This window comes from Archocentrus centrarchus, chromosome 14 (genome assembly GCF_007364275.1).
Source record: "Archocentrus centrarchus isolate MPI-CPG fArcCen1 chromosome 14, fArcCen1, whole genome shotgun sequence".
Lineage (NCBI taxonomy): Eukaryota > Metazoa > Chordata > Actinopteri > Cichliformes > Cichlidae > Archocentrus > Archocentrus centrarchus.
In genome coordinates, this window is record NC_044359.1 from 14,764,501 (window position 1) to 14,785,762 (window position 21,262).

At 39.4% G+C, this 21,262-nt stretch overlaps 1 protein-coding gene across 2 annotated transcripts in view; it reads left to right on the forward strand.

Annotated features, from left to right (window-relative positions):
* Window positions 1-2,779: 2,779 nt before the first annotated feature.
* LOC115792458 (glucocorticoid receptor) overlaps window positions 2,780-21,262 on the forward strand; it is a 79,077-nt gene continuing 60,594 nt past the window's right edge. For both annotated transcript variants that reach the window (XM_030746992.1, XM_030746993.1), the window contains exons 1-2: window positions 2,780-3,248; window positions 5,059-6,308. In XM_030746992.1, the coding sequence (XP_030602852.1) occupies window positions 5,068-6,308 (1,241 nt within the window). In that variant the 5' untranslated portion in view covers window positions 2,780-3,248; window positions 5,059-5,067. The remainder of the gene's footprint in view (window positions 3,249-5,058; window positions 6,309-21,262) is intronic.

Below are 21,262 nucleotides of genomic sequence, written 5' to 3' on the forward strand. Positions count from 1 at the left end.
TTTTCTCTTTGTTAAATAATTCACAAAGATAAAGTTTGATGCTAAGTGAAATTTCAGGAGTAAATGGGAAATTTTTTTTTAATAAAACGCATTGCTGTTTAGGTTTTTTTAAGGACTTTTTTTTTTTTTTTTTTTTTTTTTTAAGATTGCTACCAGTACAGATAAAAATCTTTTCATATCCCAGCAGCTGATATAATAAAGCTCTGCAGATTAAACCAAAGGGTAACAACATTCATGCATGCAATTGTGACTCTTGAACCAAAAGTCTAGTCCATGGGAGTGTTTTATTTTTCAAAGGTGAAGAACACATTAAACCCAAGCTTCAGTCTCCATTTGGTATTGCAAGCAATTCGCTCTGCAGCAACACATGCACTGGAAACTAGCAAGACAGAGCAAGCTGCATTACACAACCACAACAGCATACTTCTCCATGTATTCCCAGCTGTACATACATTCACTTGGAGCACGGCACGTCCACTGTTTTTATTATTTATTGGTAAATAGGATCACCCATTGTTACCCGGCATTAAAAACTCACTGTGTTCCCTGTGATGTTTTGAGAACAGTGTGGTTTTCTCAGGCCCTGGGGAGCTTCTGCATCTCTCCAGCCTCACGGCTGTTAACGAGACAGCCGCATGCACAGGACACACTCTGCTCCTTCTAATAGAGCCACATGCATGGAGGGCCACGCCTGCTACATCTTCCCGTTATCCTCCCGCCACTTTAACTTTTCTGTCTTTCTTCTTTAGGCTGTTGGTTTGGATCAGCCCATCCTAAATTATTTTGAGTGTCTCCACCTGTCTGCACAGACTCAATTCTCCTCCCTCCCCTTTCTCCTCCTCGTTGCAAATATATGTCTCACTGGACAGTCATTGTTGTAGTCCACCGATTTGAGGAAAATAAATTTCAAAATAAAAACTTGCTCTGGTAGAAGTCATCAGGAGAATCGTGCATTTAACTGTAGAGTCACTCCTACACTTAACTCAGCCAGGCTGTCTGAACTATTGCCATAAGTACTGAACTAAGTCTGTCTGTAAAAAACAAAACAAAACAAAAAAAACCCGCTGCCACCGGGACTTATTTGAGTGACAAAAAATACACTGCCAGTTTAATCTTCTGGTGGGATATGCGTTTTAAACTGTAAACTAAATGACTGAGCTTCAGTGCTATGACACAACTGGTTTAACACAGTCTGGAAATTGCTCAAGAAAAAGTTTTAACTCTGCTGACTCCTTCAAGTTGCTGAGATACAGTCAACTATTTGGCACATATCAGTATCATGAGAATTATATTTAATATGCAGCTATTCTGCTCCAGCCCCACCCTTGAACAGGGAGTCAGTGAAGCTGTGCTCATTTTCAAATACTGCTGCAATGCCTGCTCAGGTAGAGTTTGACCCAATTTATTATCTATTCACTTACTTATTTATTTATTCTATAGCTGCCATTTACAGACGTCCCCTAAACGCATCGCATCGTAGACAACCACGAGCAGTCACTGAATATGCGCGCACACTCACCCACAGACATAGAGATTGTGTCTGTTCAATATGTGCCTCTGCAGAACAGACAGATTGTATGTTGCGGCCTTCTCAAGAAACACTTGTCCAAACAATATGAGTGAGTGGCTGAAGTCATTTATAACAGGAAACCAAAGAATTAAAAAAAATTAAATTAAATTAAAATAGGCAAAATAAAAGCATAAAGCAATACAGTGTGACTTTTATCCAGCTATTTCTGTGAGAATCTGTTTGAGTTCTAATAACATAGTGATAAAAAAAACAAAATTAGGGATGGAATATTGACGTTAATAAATGCCACAAATACAAACATGCTTACAGTATGTGTGTATGGAAGTGCTGAAAGTTAGTTTTGGAGGGTTTCTCTTGTCTCTAATCTAATGCAGGCATAAAGGGGTGTGGTTTTATTGTGCCTTTCAGGTCTGTTTTTTCCTCTTCTGTAACAGCTCCTGTAGGTTAATTGTCTGCCCCTACCCAGATTTTCTGATGCTGCAGGCAAGACTTCAAGAAGTCAACAATGTGTAAAGCGTGACAGAAGCTGTCATAATCAGCTTTCATATGTTTTATCTACATTCCATACAGTAAGCACCCTCAGGAATCTGTTTCAAGGCCTCACATAAGAGCAAAGACTTTGTGATATTTTAATCTATCTCTGTCTTGAACTGTGAAAGGCGAGTGTTTTAATAACTAAGTAATCATAACTAGGCTACTACATGATTTGATCTGAGATTTTTCTCCTTTTTATTTTCAGATCCAACCCTAAATAGAACCCCAAGCTCAAGTGATTTGCATTGCCAACCTCGATCTGATGTCCAAGGAGCTACAGCAGAACACAGGTTGCGGCTTAGAACTGTCTACTTAATCCTGTGCCTGGAGGTTATAAGCGGCCGATGAAGACACGTTTTGACAGATTTTCCTGCAGTTTCGGTGGGTAAAGGGGCGTTCACCAAGTGTCAAACCAACGGTGTTAAGGCGTCACAGACAAACAGGAGGAGATGCCTTAAATTAAAAGCAAAAAAGGCTCGATGTGGAAAAACGTTAACAGGATAATATGAGAAGAACGAAAACGGATGCACTTTAACCTAGATTTTTTTTTTTTAGATTTTTATGTAATATATAGGCCAACACATTTTCGTCTAATGCTCATAAAGACGTTTCCCAGAGAAAAGGCTTTTATTTTTGAGCGTTAAAGGAAGTGCAGATCGCCTTCTGTTCAGCTTGTCACATTTCACTTACTGATCGCCCTGCCCTGCGCCTGAGTTTGCAGTTGAGTGAGCCAGGGCTCGCGGCTCTATTATATAACTTTAGAATTCTCGCGCTTTTAATGGCGCATTAGCAGAACATTGCGCCACTAATATGTCAATTTCCTGCGGATTTATCTCGAGTTCTGTGCGCGATCGATCACTTTTTTCCTCCTGCCGGCGTTGAGCATTAAAAAGTTATCGACTGATCCGTGAAACGGCGCAGACGGCGGATCTCGCCAGCTCGAGCTGGGTCTGCGTCGGCTGTTGATTTTACTGTTAGAAATATTGCGGAGAATGTTTTCTTGCCATACGGCCACAGAGGCGGCAACAGATACAGCTGATACTTCGCCACACAACATTACTGCGACGAGGGGGCTTTATTTAAGCGCTTCATCTTGAGGACGCTGCGGCATTTTTCACACTTTTCCCAAGTTGGACTAATAAAAGATGACCTAACCGGTGGAGTGCATCTTGTTTCACTACAGGTATGAAATCTTTTCAGGTGGAAACACTTGTCTTCTCGTTTTATGACTGTAGAAATGTTGACAGAATTGAAACTGGTTGCACCGAGGCAGAGGCCGACGGTGAGGTTCGTGCGCGCTGACAGTTCAGTTTGACAGATCGCCACCAGCTAGAGAAGATAGCGTCCCTCTGCGAGGGGAGGAATTTGTGTAAGAAAGGAAAAATGTTGCACAAACTTCAGCCCACCAGCTGCTTATCTTGCTGCGCGGCTGTAAGCGTGTGATCTGTGCAGTTTCCAGCCATAACCAACAGGTTGCACTAATGCTCGGTGGGAGTACCATTTACAAAGTCAGGAAACTCCAAAGTATATATATATATATATATATATATATATATATATATATATATATATATATATATATATATACTTTAATGACAAATACATTTTCTCAGTAACTTCACTTTTGAAATGCTGTGCATGTTGAAGCCTATAGAGCTGGCAATAATGCATTGTAGGTATGGAAAAGTTGTGGAACCTATGGCAAAAATAGAAATTCTTTTCCTTTTCTGTCAGATGCTCTGGGAGAGGAAAAAAAAAAAGCTACTTATGACAGCCACCAAAAAACTCACAAATCCTTGGACTTCAAGCACAGTGCTGCGTGGCTGTAGCTGTTTCAAATGCTACACATTTGTTATCTAAAGTGTTCTGGAGGAGGAAAGTTACCACTGCAGCTTACGGGCAAGAAAATATTTAGCAGAAAAGGCCCAGAGAGTTGCATCGATCAAAACATCACCGGAAATTATCTAGTCGTCACGGACGATTTGGCAGTGCGTTATTTTAAGGTTCTGACATTTACAGCGTATCAAGTTGTCGACCAAGTTTACGAGCTAATTATGCTGGCCTATTTGTGTTCCTGTTTTTATTTTTAATATATAGTATATTCAGTAGCACTTACTTATTAAGTGAGTTGATTATTAACTTGCGCTTTCTTGCAAATGGGCATAGACAGGTGCCACCGGTGTTGTGCCAAAAAGTGATTTGTGGTATTGGGTATTTGTGGTATACAAGCCCTTCATAAATCCTGTTGACTACAGTCTATTTACCAATCCAAGCACAGATACTCATAAAAAAAAAAAATAAACAATCCATACAGAAACATCGGAAATCAGTTTTTAGCAGGGGGTCGCTTTTTGGCACAACACCGGGACATGTCCAGACGCCCACTGTCGGTTAACGTCTTCCGACAGATGCATGTTGCACAAGGAACTGACAGTGCGGCTACCAGTAACACAAGTTATGCCCGGGCATGTCGTGCACTTCTTTGCTCTTGTATTGAGGGGAAGGGGCACTTCGAAGAAATGACACCAATATTGTAGTCATTCGTGCTACAAGGCTAATAGTCTTGGTCTCATTTTGCAAGTCTGCTTTAACTGTGCCTGGTGTGTATCGTTTGTGTGTCTGCCACATTGCTGGAGTGTGGGTGTTAGTGGGGGGGGGGGGGGGGGGGGGGAGATAGCCTGTTTCATTCAGCTGCTGTCATTTATATAAAGATTTGAAAAAAAAAATAATAACAGACAAGCGTGGGCAGAAGCACAGAAGCAGAACACTGCTTTTAAAGAGCACCAAAACACTTTATAATGCAGATGTTTTAAAACACCTGTTAGTGTCAGTATTTCAGGAAGCTTTCTCTTTGTTTCTTCTGTCTACCATCTACTGTACGTGTCTATTTATTCAAGCTAAGCTCAGATTTTGTCTCTTTTGTGTATATGTGTGTTTGTGTGTGTGTTGTGTCTTCTTTGATTCACTCTCGCTGTCCTCACTGTTACCCACAGGAAAAAGAAATGGATCAGGGTGGACTGAAGTGCAATGGTAATCGAGACGACAGCCTGACATTTGCAGAGATAGGAGGTACCGGTGACACACCTGGTTCACTGTTCCAGCCTGCAATGCATCTGGCTGGGTCTCTGCCCCCTGCCACAGTGCCCCCCAATGGACAGGGTGGAACCAAAGGCCAGGGGGAGCTCGGTGGCCTCTTTGAGTCCCGTCAGCATCATGGTCTGGGTGAGGGGATAGAAATGAAGGAGGGTAAAATGATTAGAATGCAGAAACAACAACAGCAGGATATTGGTATATTCAGCATGGGGGATAGCTTGCCATTGTTTAACCAGTGTATTTCTGATACACCCACGTCTGTCATCAACACCTCAGACACTTCCGTCCTAGGCAACCTTCCTCTGCCTGACCTTTTTTCCCAGCCTATAAAGACGGAGAGCATTCTTTCTCTGGACAAGGACTTGGGAGCTTATAGTGGGCACACAGGCACTGGTCCATGCGATTTGGATGGGAACACTGTTCGTCTTATTGAGGATACAGAGATTTGGCAAGATCTGGACCTTCCAAGCTCACTGCCAGAAATCAGTGCTTTTGAGTTGGATTCAGAAGTGGCACACTTGGATAACATTCTACAAGAGAGCACCGGTGGTGGCTGTCCTGTCAGCGGCTTGCCAAAGGAAACAAAGTCTCTCATGGGTAATGGAGAAAACTGTACCGGTGTGAATGGCACAGAGCAGCAACACCATCCCCTACACCCCCATCAACAACAGCAGCAGCAGCATCACCACCACCACCCAGTACATCACCAGCAACATCAGCCACAACATCACCAGCCTCAGGCCCTTCTCTCCACTCTCATCATCAAGGAAGAGAAGAATCCTGACGACTCTTTCATCCAAATCTGTACCCCTGGTGTGGTAAAACAGGAGAAGCAGGATAGTGCTGGTTTCTGTCAGTCTCAGTGTCTCCAGAGCAGCATCAGCTCTCTCCATGGAGGAGGACCAGGTCCCATGTCCTCTCCTGTGGGTGTCGGTGCAGGACCTGGCTACCACTACAGAGCCAACCCGACTTCAGCTTCAACAATGGGCATGCAAGACCAGAAGCCTTTTGACATGTACTCAAACTTGCCTCTGATGGGGGATAGCTGGGCCCGGGGGAAAAGTTATGGAGAGTCATCTGGGATTCAGCTCGGTGATGATAGGCTCACCTCCGTCCCATCCTTGGCACCTTTTTCTGTTGGCTTCTCCAGGTAGGCTGAAATTTATCCTGTTCTGTTTGCGTTTGACTTTGTTGCAGATTCTGTGTTTATTCTCAGTCACGGTTTGATTGGCTTTGTATTGTTCTAGAAGGGTATGGCTACGGCTCACAAAAAAAAAAGAAGTTTCATCGTAAGGAAAAGAGAAGTTGACAACGATGTATCATGTGTTGCAGTCTTGGGTGTGAAATCTCTGAGTGCAAACTGTGATCTACTGTGTAGCCTGTGATGAGCTGTGCAGACTCACTACTGCTTTTGATGCCATTCGGTGGTTGATTAATATTAGACATAAATACAGTGATTGCAGTATAGCACTTCCTTTTCCGCTACTCCTCCCAAATAGAAATTTCCACGCTGTTCTCTTTTGATGCTACTGAAATGCTAAATGTAATATGTGTGAGGTAACTCAGTTTCCTACAGGACAACTTGACAGCTCAGTCTGTTGTGTTACAACCTTTAGCACAGAGTCCTCCACTGTGATTTTTATCACACAATCACTTGAGAAAGTCAAAAAAGATGCTCAGGACCTGCTGAATACTTCCCTGTGACATTCTTGGTGAGGGCAGCCTTAAAGGCAGTTGAATGGAGGGTGTCATCACATCTGCAAACACTGCAGGGTATACGTTCCTCTAATATATCCACATTGCAGCACATTTTAGGAATGCATCAAAAGTAAATTAAGAAAAAATAGTTCTCATAATATGTGTGCAAGAAAAGGAGACTAATGTTTTTGATGAGGTGACAGAAGAGAAAATAAATGGTGCTGATTGAAGACGTGATATGAGGGAATGACTGAGAACCGTCACCCAAAGCAGACCTTATATTTTCCAGTGTCAAAGCTTTGTGGATTCTGTAGCCCTGAGCTTTTTTGTTCATATTTTGGTTTCTCAGACTCAGACATTGAATATTTATATTTTTAGGCTGAATTGCTAAAATGTTCTCGTACACAGTAGCGCATCAAAACGTTGTCCAAGCTCTGCTCATCTAGTATTTTCCACTATTGTGCTGTAAAACGGTGCTTATTAGGAAGCTATCAAAAAGTTATGTAAACGTGTGATCCCACAGGAAATGATTCATTAGTAAAAAAGTGTTATTAGCATCGCTAAAGATGCAGTGTGTGCTCCCGTTTGACGTGAAGAAAATTAGTGCTGTGACAAAGTTGCGTACGTGCAGCACGGTGAGCATGAAAAGTGTCTGGCTGACACGCCTCGCTTCAGCTTGGAAGCACTATCTGATAACTGAACCAACTCAGAGTGTGACGTTGAAAGAGGTTTAATTTTTAGTTTTACAAGAGTCTATGTGGTTTTATGTGAAAGTGAAAAGATAGTATTTGATTAATGTATGGTAATAATGTGAGTCAGTACTAGCCTTCTTAAAGAGCCATTGAGGTATTTAGCGCAGGCCAGCTGTAAGTAAGTGATATATGACCACGAGTTTCAGCTATTGCTGTCTCCTTGGTGTCAGACTGATTTACTCTGAGGTTGTTTTACTGTTGATGACATCTCTCTGTCGTAGTAAATAAATGCACACCTCAGTCTTCCCAACCCAGTCTTTCCCCTTTATAATAAACTGTAGTTAACTTTATTGCTAAATGCGGACAAGGTGCTTTTGTAACTGACTTCCTGCTGTGCTGAGCTTTGCTGCACCAGCATGAAGTGTGATGAGGTACTGTGTTTCTCAGATGCACAGCACTGATGCTCTGCAAGACCTGAACACTGCAAAGCAAAACCTCTGTTAGTGCAAACAGCTTATTGTATGAACAAATGACAAAAACAAACTGACCTACCAGTACACTGACCAAACAAGTATAACTGGACCACGCTTATGTATTTGTATTCAGCAGTTAAGCGATTCTCACCATGCATAAATAATTTAAATGTCCGACAAAGTTAGACACCTTTGCAAGGCCTCACTTTGAATAACACTAAGCTGACTATGTTGAATGTAATTTTGCATGAATGGAAGATTATTTCAAAATAAAACTTTTAAATTATACAAAGGGTGCAACTAATAATAATTTTGCCTGTGAAATCATTAAATATTTTTTAAAAATGCTTCAGAGTGTTAAATTTGTTTTGGTTACAAAGAACCAAAGAAAGCATTACATTTACATTTTCACAGTTAGAAGCTAGAACAAAGAACAGCGGGAAATTCTGACTGATTTATTTTTCTACATCATACTAATTTCTTTTTAAGGGTATCTTTCAGCTACAGACTATGAGGTTTACTGTGTAACTGTTCTTGTGTTACAGTGCTTCTAATTACATTGGGTTTTATTATAGTCATTTCTTTAGGGAATTGCACATTGAATAATAAAAACTGCAATAAATGTCTATAAATAATAAATGAAAAACATGAAACTTAATATAACATAACAAACAATAACATCAGAAAAAAATTGAAGAATAGAATTAATGTTCTTGCATTTCATAAAAACCAGGAAAGCAACAGGTCATTGTGATTCATCTGTGTGTGATTCAATATCTTGGAACTGAATAGAGATGCACCGATTGCAGTTTTCTTGGGAGTTTCTGGCTTCTTTGTGGGAGTGACCTACTGTTTTTACTGATTCTGATTTTCTCTCTAAGAGCTATAATTGACAGAATATAAAAACAAAATTCAACTTTTCTACAGTGCAAACATTTTATTTTCATAATAAGCTGTTAAACTTTAGAATTTTCACTAAACTGTAGTAAGTTACAGGCTCTTCTCTCACTTAAACATGAAAGTAAAGTGCTCTGGAAAAAGGTACAGATAATTCACTGAAAATGAGTTGCTGTACTTCCTCTTTTACCTGACATGTTTTACCTTACCAAACAAAAGCAGGTGCAACAGATTTATACTGTAGGTACTTATTATTTTCCAGTATGTCTGACTCTAAGCTCAGGATAGCTTCAGCCTTTGTTAGCTTCTTCAGACTGGGCATGCTCAACCAGGTCACGGTGTTTTAAGCGTCTCACGTTTTCGTTGTGGTCCCCCCCTGGGTTTACTTTGTCTACCTCACTTAGAGTTGAGAACTTGGTAACAGCCACAGTCACTGTGAGGGAGGCAATAACTGTTTGCTTGTGCAGCTGTGCATGTGCTGTGCATGCATGAAACAGATCAGCTGGTTACTGGATATATCTAAAGGGCCGAGAATGCTGGCTAGTCGATCGATGCGTCACTAGAACTGAAGATAATTAAATATGCAGTGTTACTCTATATTGCAGTTCTTTTGCATTAGATCACAATATGTTGTATTATTTCCCCACTGTATAAATGATGCCTGCCATATCTTAAAGGAAGGATAAATACAGTGACTGTTCCTATATCAAATACCATCTAATCCAACTACATCCTGCATATCATTTAGAACATTTAGTGGATTTATGGGAATTTTCAACACAGTTTGAATGTGATTTGGCTCGACCACATTGCTTGGCTCAAGCTTTGTGTTACATAAGTGATAATCAAATAGACAAATGTTTGTTGCTACATGCCCAGGGTGAAATGAGGCCCTTGCAAGATTCATATCAATTCTAGAAATAGCAGGACACCCCTCTTATTACGGAGATATTTGTTTTCACTTTTGCTTTAACCTCATCTGTGTGGTTCTGAATTAAACTCTTCATAAAATGTTCTGAATCATACAGAGTAAAAAGGGTTAAAAAGCTGATGTCAACTTGTCTCTGTTGCTGTGTTGCCTGCGTCAATGTGTGTAAGAGCATGGCTGAGGATAGCAAGTGCTTTGTGTGTGTGTGCAGTGTACACAGGGAAACTGGGAAGCCACGTGTGCATATCTGCTATGGTTGTTGCTGTCTCACTCTTCATAGACTGTCAGTCCCTTTTTTTCTCCTCACCTACTTACCCTCGATGGGCCCCTCAGAGCTCTTTATTTAACAGAGGCATGCAAAAGCTGTACACACACAGTTGTCACATAAACACACACACCAACACGCACACAACCCACACTGGTTTTAGAAATATCAATTGTGGTAAAGCAGACAGTTTTTGTTTTGTTTTGTTTTGTTTTAACAGGAAAATTAAGCTTTTGTTTGACAATTGAGGTGTGTTACAGATTGCATCGTAAGAGTTGCTTTGTTTTATTGTTGAGTGGACTTAGAGCTCCTTTAAAAAAAAAAAAGTCAGCATATGTCACAGACAGTTATTTCCATTGCTTGTAGAAAATATTTATGGAGCCATTGCAACTTATTTTATGATGTAAATTTTAAGACGAAATATTAAAGAAGCCACAACAGGTTCAGCACCAATGCCTTGTACACAGTTCTGAAGTGCTAGAAAGGTTGTTAGACACAGAAAAGCACTATATAGTATATAATATACAATGTTATGTAAAAGTCTCAAACCATTCCTTATTTCTTTATATTTTGCTAGGCAAATGGGAAACAGATGCATCTATTTACTGAAACATGCAAACATCCATGAAAATACAGAATATAAGACACAGCATTCTCTGTTAAGTTGACCCTATACTGCTTCTATAATATTGAGGTCCAGGCTTTGGGCTCCATGACTAATACTGTATCTTTCTTTTTAAAGCACACTGCTCAAAAAAATTAAAGTTTTTAATCAGAGCATAGCATCAAGTCAGTTAAACTTCTGGGATGTTGATCTGGTTGTTCGGTAGCAGAACAGGTTTGGTTTCAGCTGCTTCGGGGTTAGTGAAATTAACAATAGATGCACTAGAGGGGCAACAATGGGACAACCTTCAAAACAGGAATGGTTTCACAGGTGGAGGCAACAGATAGTTTTTTTCCCCCCTCAACTTTTCTGACTGTTTTTTCACTAGTTTTGCATTAAGCTAGGGTCACCACTGGTAGCACGAGGCAGTACTTGGACCCTACAGAGGTTGTGCAGGTAGACCAACTTCTCCAGGATGGCACATTAGTACGTGCCATTGCCAGAAACTTTGCTGTGTCTCCCAGCACAGTCTCAAGAACATAGAGGAGATTCCAGGAGACAGACAATTACTCCAGGAAAGCTGGACAGGGTCGTAGAATGTGTTTAACCCATCAGCAGGATGGGTATCTGCTCCTTTGTGCAAGGAGGAACAGGCCACTGGTGTGAATGCTTTTGACCAAACAACCAAAAACAGACTTCATGAGGGTGGCCTGAGGGCCCGATGTCCTCTAGTGGGCCCTGTGCTCACCGCCTGGCACAGTGGAGGCTGATTGGCATTTGCCAGAGATTACCAGAATTAGCAGGTCTACTACTGGCACCCTGTGCTTTTCACAGATGAGAGCAGGTGCACCCTGAGTACATGTGACAGACAAGAAAGGGTCTGGAGAAGCCGTGGAGAAAGTTATGCTGCCTGTAACATTGTTCAGCATGACCTGGGGAGGTATACCCATAGAGGGAACGACGCCCTGACTGCTATTAGATATCGTGATGAAATAACTGGGATGTGGCATCATTTCATTTTTAACACATTACCCAGTCCATAACCATGTTCTTTGTCTATCTGCCTCTCTCCCCTCACCTCCAGCCAGTCGTGGCAGATGACTGCCCCTCCCTGAGCCTGGTTCTGCTGGAGGTTTCTTCCTGGAGTTTTTTCCTTCCCACTGTCGCCCAGTGCTTGTTCAGAGGAGATTATTTTGATTGTTTGGTTTCTTCTGTAATTATTGTAGGGTTTTTACCTTACAACATAAAGTGCCTTTGACTGACTGCTTGTTGTGATTTGGCGCTATATAAATAAAACTGAATTGAATTGAATATTGGTATAGATATCCAGCATGACTTTTTTCCCCCATTGAAATCTGATTTGTTTTCAAAGTGTTCTTTTAATTTTTTAGGGAGACTTTTACTGCATTAGCAGTGTGTTTGGGATCATTGGCATGCTGAGAGAAAAAGCTGTTAGAATCAGACGATGTCCAGATGGGATTGCATGGTGCATCAGAATCTGACAATACTTTCTGGCATTCATATATCCAAGATCCTCCAGCCTCACTGGCTGAAATGCAACCCCACACCATGACGGAGCCTCCACTGTGATTTAAAAATGGCTGTAGACAATCACTGTTGTACCTCTCTCCTTACCTCCTCTGTGCATGCTGACAATTTGAACCACAAATTTCAAATTTGGATTCATTGCTCCATAAGACCTGTTGCCACTGATTTTCAGCCCAGTTCTTGTGTAATTAGGCATACTCCGGCCTTTTCTCACAGTTTCCTTTCCTTAAGAATGGCTCCTTGACAGCCACCCTTCCACTGAGACTATTTCAGAGGCTTCGGGGATGCATACCTCTGGTCCTGGATTTTTTTTCTTCCTTCTTTATGACATCATTTTTAGATACTGTTCATCTACTGTAAATAGTTTTTGCAGGCCTGCCACATCTCCTTTTGCCCTCCATTTGTTAGTTAATGCACACCATCTCCAGTTTTCTGCCAATAGTTCTTAGGCTATTGCCTTGTTGGTGCAAAAATACTATTTTATGCCTGTCAACTTATTTATAGATTAAGTTAAAGAAATTTGAACAAATGATACATTTTTGCAAAAGGCTGCTACTAACAAAGTGCCAATTTAAAATTGGTTCTTGAGTTAGGTGCGTTTTCTATGCTAAAATGACTCATAGGTCAGTGTGACATGACCTCCAGCATAAAGAGAAAGTAGCAGCTGGGGAAACACTAAATCATAGTTAACCTTGTTCAAATACAGTGATTACTGACTTATCCTACTATAATTAGTGAACTTAAATATATGGATGTCAGCCAAACAACTGAAAGAAAAAAGGTTTTAAATCATACCACTGGCCTCATATTTTCTTTCCTTTTTTTTACGTGTAACAAGCGAGTAATAAGATGTGTTAGCTAACTGTTGTAGCTTGTGTCTGAATAACAATAATTATCGTTATCGTTTGAAAGAAATCTCTAATACCTAAAGTAGTTAGAGTATGATTGACGTAAATATGATGATGAGTTGACACCTGGTTTTTCTCGTATATTATGTTATGTAAACAAAGCATATATTGCAAGGGTTACTTTGTAGTGCCGTACTTAGCACTCACCTCACTGCAAAAGTTTTATCTGAGGCTTTTCTGTGTTGAGTTTTCATGTTTTCCATGTGCCTGTGTGGGATTCCTCCCACAGACCAAAGACATGCTTGTTATATAAACGGCAGGCTGGGAAATTCAAGTCAAACCGAAAGCCTCTATGATTTTAAAAATGGGAACAGACAAAAGGTGCTAAACCAAGACAAAAACTAGGTCAACTTCACATCTGTTGTCTCAGTTTCCTGTATTTCCAATCTCTGAGATTATGCCACCCTCAGTCGACTTTGTTTGAGTTCAGGTTACTTAACATGCGTACAGATAGCCATTTACTGTTTGAATAGCTGTATAAAAAACATTGCATTTCACTGCATCTTACTGGTTAATTGATTTTATGCTCTTAGTATCAGCTCATGGGGGGATCCAGATATCCAGGCTAAGTGATATTGAGTGTGTTGAAATGTTCTGTGATGCATATTAATGTACTTTAATGTTTTACATTTATGAACAAGACACTTTTGTGTTTACTCTTCTTGCTTCTCTTTTTTTCTGCCTGTCTTACCTTTTTTTTTGTTCTGGGCCCTGTTGTTGTGAGTCTTTGAAGCAGTAGTGCAGAGAGCTAAACTGAGGTGTAGTCCTGTTGCAGACAAGCTGTTTCCTTTTTGAAGGCTATTTTGGTATCTGCCAGCTTATTTATGCTACTGTTGTGAACTTATCATTGTCTACATAGATCTTGACATGGCTTGAACCAATTTTTAATGGGAATTTACACCAGGAACATTTATAATTACTGTTCTAACCTGGGAAATTCCTTTTTTTTTTTTTTTTTTTTTTTTTTTCTTTGGTTACCTCCTTCTCTTTCTGTACTTTTACATTTTCAGCAATTGCAAAAACCAGCGCTTTTCTTTCAGCCACTTTTAGCTGGATAAATATCTGCGTTCTTTCAAATTTTAATATAAATTTGGCTGCTTGTTTTTTGGGGGATTGGACACTTATTTGGTGACTTCTTAGATTTATTTTTAAATCTAAGAAGCTTTATAGCCATAACACCCACAACATATTTAAATGACCAGAAACACACTCAGAAATGCCTCGTTACTCATTGTGAGATGATTGTTTATTGTCAGCAGAGCTAGCTGGGGGCCAATTCTTGGCATAGAGTAGCTGTACACAGAAAAGAATACAAGATCTTTGTTGTATTCTCAATAACCTTCTGAATAATGTAATGACTATCAGCACTATGATTTAAAGTTCCTGAGAGTGCATATCTGTGTGTGTGTGTCTCATGTCTGACCTCTCCCTTCATTTGATGACTAACCTACCAATGCAAACTAGCTGAATCGAGAACTGGAGGAGGGTGGTAATGGGGCCGGTTTACAGTCTACATCCTTCTCGTCAGTGCTCTTGCAAACTTTAAAAAATCCTAACATGTGAAAGCAGCAGCTTCTGGTAACCTGAATGAGAAAACCAAATGAAAAGGCTATAGGTCCTGGAAATGGCTACATACTGCAAATAGAATCTTAAGGTTTTCCACAGGAAATTGGTTAGTGAAGGTGGTGTGCGAAGTCCAACCACTATACGCCCCCGTCACCTGCATGCTGAAAATGTCCCCTAGCATGTGAGCATGCATTTCAGCAACAGGTTAGAGAAAGAAGCAGATCAGCTATCTTAGTGTTAATGACGGTGTCTGACATAATGCTGACTCTTTTAAGGTGACTTGAAATGTCAGATTAGATCATTTTACTTCATTTTTATGGTCCTCAAGGATGATCCTAATTTTTTAGTTGTCAACTGACTTTAATTGACTGTGAGCAGAACTGAAACATAGCATTAATCTGTTGTTGAGAGGATGAATTACATAGATCCTGGTGCATTTCCTCATATATTTCTCAAAATCAGATTAATTACACATGAATACATATCTCAGTGACATTATGTTATGTTATGTTATGTTATGTTATGTTATGTTTTTTCTCATTAAAGGGGGAACTTCACCTGTTGACTGTATGCTCCTAAAATCTCAGCATTCGATAACAGTTTTTTAACACCCCCTTTAACTACATGCAATTTTTTTTCTGTATATGTGACTCATCTTGAATGGTGACAAACCAGTGTTCTCATAAAATGTGTTAAACATTATTATCATCCCATTCTACGTCTTCTGTTACTCAGAGAATCAGACTCCCTCTACCACCTTTGTGCGTTTCTCTCTTTGCATGATTTTTTCCCTTTCAAAATCAGAAACACACATAAAAAAATTCAGGAATTTTGGAGGCCAACAGAAAACTTATGCGTAAAAATTAAACTTGGACTTTGTAGGCACTGTAAATTCTCCAACATGTCATAACTTGTTTTCTTAATTATTCAGTTGAGTTGGAGGAATTTCCTGCCCGTTGCTGAAAAAAACGATTCTCAGAGCAGCGTGGGCACTGTGCCACGGTGTGCTCTTTCGGTACTGAAAGCTATCAGATTTTGTGTTTGTGAGATATTTTTGTAGCTATATTTCTTTTGTGCTGCCTGTCGGCCTAAATTTGGATAATCTAGTCTGCGATAACCTTTAATCCAGCCTTCCTGATTCAGCAAGAGGCCGTTAAACTGTTAAACTGTAGCGGGAATCCAGAGGTCTGCTGTGTCCACACATTAGTTGCTTTTTCAGTGTTACTGCTTGGATTAAATCAAAACTCGCCAAGGTGCAACACAGTTTAACTGCCAAATTTCTGTTAATTTTTTACAGCAAAAGCAAAAGGTGTACGGTACCACCACTGAGGTCTGGTTTCAGCTGGGTCAGCTTTTTTCTGTCTGGACTGGACTCATTATGCCTGTGACTTGGCTTTAAAGATTATCTTGCCTTGTTAAAATTTAAGGTCAATTTACAATGCATATTTCACTGAGAATAGGCTTAAGTTTAAAATTGTATTTGATTAGATCAAGTGTGGATTTAAAAACTGAATTATACAAATTTCTTTTGCCTCTCTGTGAGGGTCACTTTTCAAGAATGGTATATAAATAAATTAAGACCCCTTTGGTAGCAGTTGTCTTCACTATTTAGATTTGAGAAAATGGAGTACCCGGCAGCCACAGGGATGCCGTTCTTTGGTATGTTGATAATCTTTTAATTGTAGCTAATTGCTTATAATAATATAATACAAGAAATAAGTTGACATTTTTCCAAGATGAGGAAAACTTTAAACACAGTGTTAATTTTCATATTCATGTATATAATTTTTTTTTTTAATCCTAGCTATGGTTCTCAGTTCTTTATTTAATAATTAGCAGTATATTACAATATAATATAAAAATTATTATTAACATAAACGGTCTCAAGTCACAGTTCCTTTTTCCGTGTTGCATGCCCCGTTCCCTCCACAGCCCAGTGCCATATTGCTGAGAAACTCTCATGACGATGTGACTACAGTAGGAATATGTGACAGCCAAGATAAGAAAGGATGTTAGAGATCATTAAATTTTACATGGGTTGAGTTAAATGTAGACACCAAAGGAGAAGTATATGACAGCCATGGCTGAAAAGTTGAGCTGAATTGAAAACTGCTTGAAAAATCACAACTTGTAATTGTTTTAATTTATTTAATTTTGGGGACATATTGTATTCTGTTTTATTGAACAGCATAACATTCTACTTACATAAGTTATTTGTTGTTGTGTTTAACTTAATTTTAACTGGTGTAAGAAAGGTATTCTCTAATGATGGGCCAATGATGGCAGTTTAATCTTACCTTACCTCATCTTATCTTATCGTATGCAAATAAACTACCAAGACAGATTTCCTGAAACTTATCAGAGAGGTGGGAAAAGGGCAAACGTAAATCCCTATTAACCCTTAAGTGATCCGGCTATTTGAGTTTATTTTGCTAATGCAGTTTCCTTCATCTTCACTATTTACTAAATAGTACATTTACATGTTTGGCATATTTGCAGCTTTGTTTGACGTATGCGTATATCGTTGAATATGTTAGGTTGTCAAGGCCAAGGACCTTGTCCTGTAAGCCAGTCAATTATTTACCTAACTGAGGTTACTGTACATGTGGAGGCAAACATTCACTCTCCGAATCCACTGTTCAGACTTTCACTTGTGTAGTCTCACCTTTCATTACAGCTTTGAGGAAAAACTTGATAGTGGCCTAATTTTGACTTGCTTAAAGTGCACCATTAAGGAAATTAAGTAAGTTGCTCCTGGTGACTCACTTGTTGTTGTATATTTGCTGAAATACTGAAGTTTTAGCTAGAAATTGATGCACTGATATTAAAATCTGTTGAGCATTCCAGTGCACCAGACAGGAAAATAATGCTTCCTCTAGATTTATACAAGTTATGATTATAGTGTCATACGTGCACTACCTGCTGCAACTTCTTTTAGAGTTACAGACCCAATCCATTATTGGATTGTGGTTATTTGCACAGTTTCTGAACAAACAAAGTATTTTGTAAGAGCCGTAATTTTTTTTTTTGTAACCACTAAATGAGCATGTTTTGAAGACAGTTCGACTCTGACCACAGGTTGTCTGATAAGGCAACACTCAAGTGTGGATGAAACAGCAGCTTGTGATAGTAAAACTGTCCTGAATGGATAGAGTTATGCTGATCCAGCATTGGTATCAGCACTGGCCGAAGCGAACAGGCGTAGACTTTGTTTATCATCCTGACTAAACAAGCAGCTGATTGAACGGCTGGTTGGTGACTGTTTATCACTGACTGGTGTTTGTGCACATGGGGGGGATGACACAATGGTAGATCTATCTGTTTCAACCGTTTTCTATTTCTCTGCTATTTTTTTCATTTTTTTTTCTCCTATAACCAGATCTGCTCTATTTGAACTGAGCTAAAACACTTGAAAAAAAGAATCTATAATCCACATACTAACAACAGCAGTAGATTAACGGGCTTTCTGAGGATGAGGATGGGGCAAAATATCCATACTGCAATATAATATTTCTCTGCCTATTGCAATACAATTATTGATACACTGTTCCAGATATCAGTCATTTTTCTTAAAACAATATCTGTGGATATTGACCTACCTTTCAACCACTCTTATGTCATCATTTAAAATAGAAGCCCCCATGTGTCTGGAGGTTTTGTATTTTCAGCACAGCTACTGCTGAGGCCAATCTACTATTTTTAAAGGTGCTTTAGCTTGTGATGATGATGTTACATTGTGCCAGTTTTGTGTTGCCAAAGCAATGTTAGAAATAGACCTGAGGGGTGAAAGAAGCATGCCAGCCATGCTGTTTATTGTGTCTTTATTGGTATGAGTTGGCCATCGGTCATATTTGTCAACCGCACACAAGATTTTCAAAACTCGTGCTTTTTTTAAGTTGTTCCTGAATCACTAACGAGCAAATAGAACTGTGGCATTTGTGGTTTTGTGGAAAATTAACAGCATTAGTTTGCTCTCAGGGCATGTTGTAATCACCAGTGATTTGGTTTATGAACGTTAGCATGCTCAGTTAGACAGGCCTGGAGCCCTGTTGGTGACCAGCTGGCAATCACGGGTTGTTAAAGAAAAGTGTGTGTATTCTGCAACTGGTTGAGGAGTGGTTGCTGGAAGTTGCTAGTGTGAAATTGGTGATGCACCAAAAACCTCCTTGGAATTGCTCTGGTTGCTAGGGGGTTAACAGGGGATCACTGTCTGAGCTCCTGGCCTGTGTGACTGAGTCCTAAGGTGATAAACATAATGAACTTTACAGTATGCTAACAGTTTTATGCTTACAATTAGATCAAAACATTGCTGTGCCTAAATCTCAAGGACCCACTAGTAAGACTGAACATTCTTAGAAACAGTTTAGCAGTTTTGGGATTTACTAATTATTTACCAATGAGGTGTAATGACTGAAAGCCCAGAAGGGTTTTTTTTTTTTGTTTTTTTTTGGTGCTTGGCCTAACTGCATATGCATTTGTAGAAGTTTAGCTGCAGCTAGTTTAATAAAAAAATTGTGTCAAACTTATTGCTGGAAAAAAAAGCAAGCCTTATTTTGCACCTGCTGCAACCGTTATAGTTGCCGTTACGAGTGTTAATTTATTTAGAATGCCAGGGAGTGATGTTATCAGGATCCAGCCTCCGAGTGGATGGTGGCCCTCAAAGCTGTGAGCCACAGCTTAAACTCTACCCTGCAGCTCTTCAGAGTGCTCATCCCACATAGTTCTTGTTGCAGAGCTACTGGGAGATTCTATTGATTATTAGTATTATTATTAATATTATTATTAGTATTATTATTATTATTAGTAGTAGTAGTAGTAGTAGTAGTAGTAGTAGTAGTATCACTGTAATTTGCATTTTTTCAGCTTTTTTGTAAAACAGTAAATTTGAAAATTTATGGATAACAACAATACTTATATTTTAGAATTAAAAATATCATTTCAGTTAAAGAGCTCACACACACTGGTGGATTAACCATTACAGAAACAGAAAAAATTATTGGTAATTACCAATACTGTTTGGGACTGTTGTGGCATAAACCTTACATTGGGTGGTAGTCAACTAAATTTGTGAAGCACTGTACATTCAATCTTTAATTTGAATTTTAAAATAACTGATGAATTCAAAGGCTTTGTCTCTGAATTAAAAAACTTTCTACCTCTGCTCCAAGTTTTAGGTTGTTATTTTTTTTTTCCATTAGTAGTTTGTATTAGAATAAATACCCCTATTATACACGAGTGCTTTTTTATTACTTGCCACATCCTCCACACGTACTCTCAAGGTAATTATTTTTTTTGGTTTTGTGCCTTTTAAAAACACAGAATGATTAACAAACATTTTGGGCTGTGGAACCAACACCAGCCCACACATCTTACCCCCCTTCTTTTCCTCCAGCCTCTCTCTTTCCTTTGACATCTACTACTTTGTCTTCTTTTATAAAGGTTTCCTTTGACCCTTCAAGTTTCTCTCTGCTCTGCCCGGATGTTTGACTTCAAATTCTCCATTGCACTTAGTCAACAGCAGAAAACATTAAGCAGATTACTTGCCTTCAGTACTGTAGCAGTAATTTCAAAGGTATGAAAATGGTGGTTACTGCATGCCAAAGCACCCTTGAAAACAAGAATTTGATTCTCTGCAGGAGGGAATGAAGTAGCAAAGACTACTTTATCCATTACTCACACTGTCAGACATGCTGAGCAGGTTAATGGATTGCCAACAATAAATCACCTACGTGACATTTACTGCAACAATAAGGTACGGGCCATTTACTGTCACCTACTATCTTATACTGTTAGAAGAAGATGGTGGGCTTGTGTAAGTGAAGGTTATACTACAGTCCCTAAATAGGACACAACTAAAAATGAGATTTTTGGGTCAGATACCTACTGAATTGGGCTCCAACAGTAGCCTAATTTCCCGGCTAATATGTTTCCATCACCTAATCCCTTTTTATTTGTTACAAAATTTTACATTTTCTGTTTGTACTGCCAAAGTAGAGGTTGTTCTGTGAATGATTTGAATGAAAGTACATGTATCCTTTGCTGCTTTGAAGTGGTGCTAGGCCACTGCAGCAGGAAGAATCATACATTACTGCGGTCATCACTCTTCTCTATAGATCAGTCATCAGCTCTATATTTAGAATAGTGGCCTTGGTTTCTCAGGCACAGTGATTCAAGTTATTCCATCATAACATAACAGCAGTGCATCAACTCTGAAAGCTGTCACAGGCATTTTGAGAAAAGTATCCCAGTTTGGACTGCTTGCGTTTGGAAATCCTAAGTAATTCAGCTGTCCAGCAGCAGCTAGACTGGTACAGTATTCCCGCTTAGCCCATAGCTGCTAACATTAAAGGACCTCACTCCACCAAAGCTGGATTTTGAATCATCTAGAATGACAGTTATCCTCTCAGTTATGCTTGTTCAAAGCCGCATGTTTGTCGCATGTAATGTTATGTGACAGATCTTGATAAAATGCCTTGCTTTTGTATCCCCATCCTACCAAAGAGCAGTTGCATGACAAGTACAAGT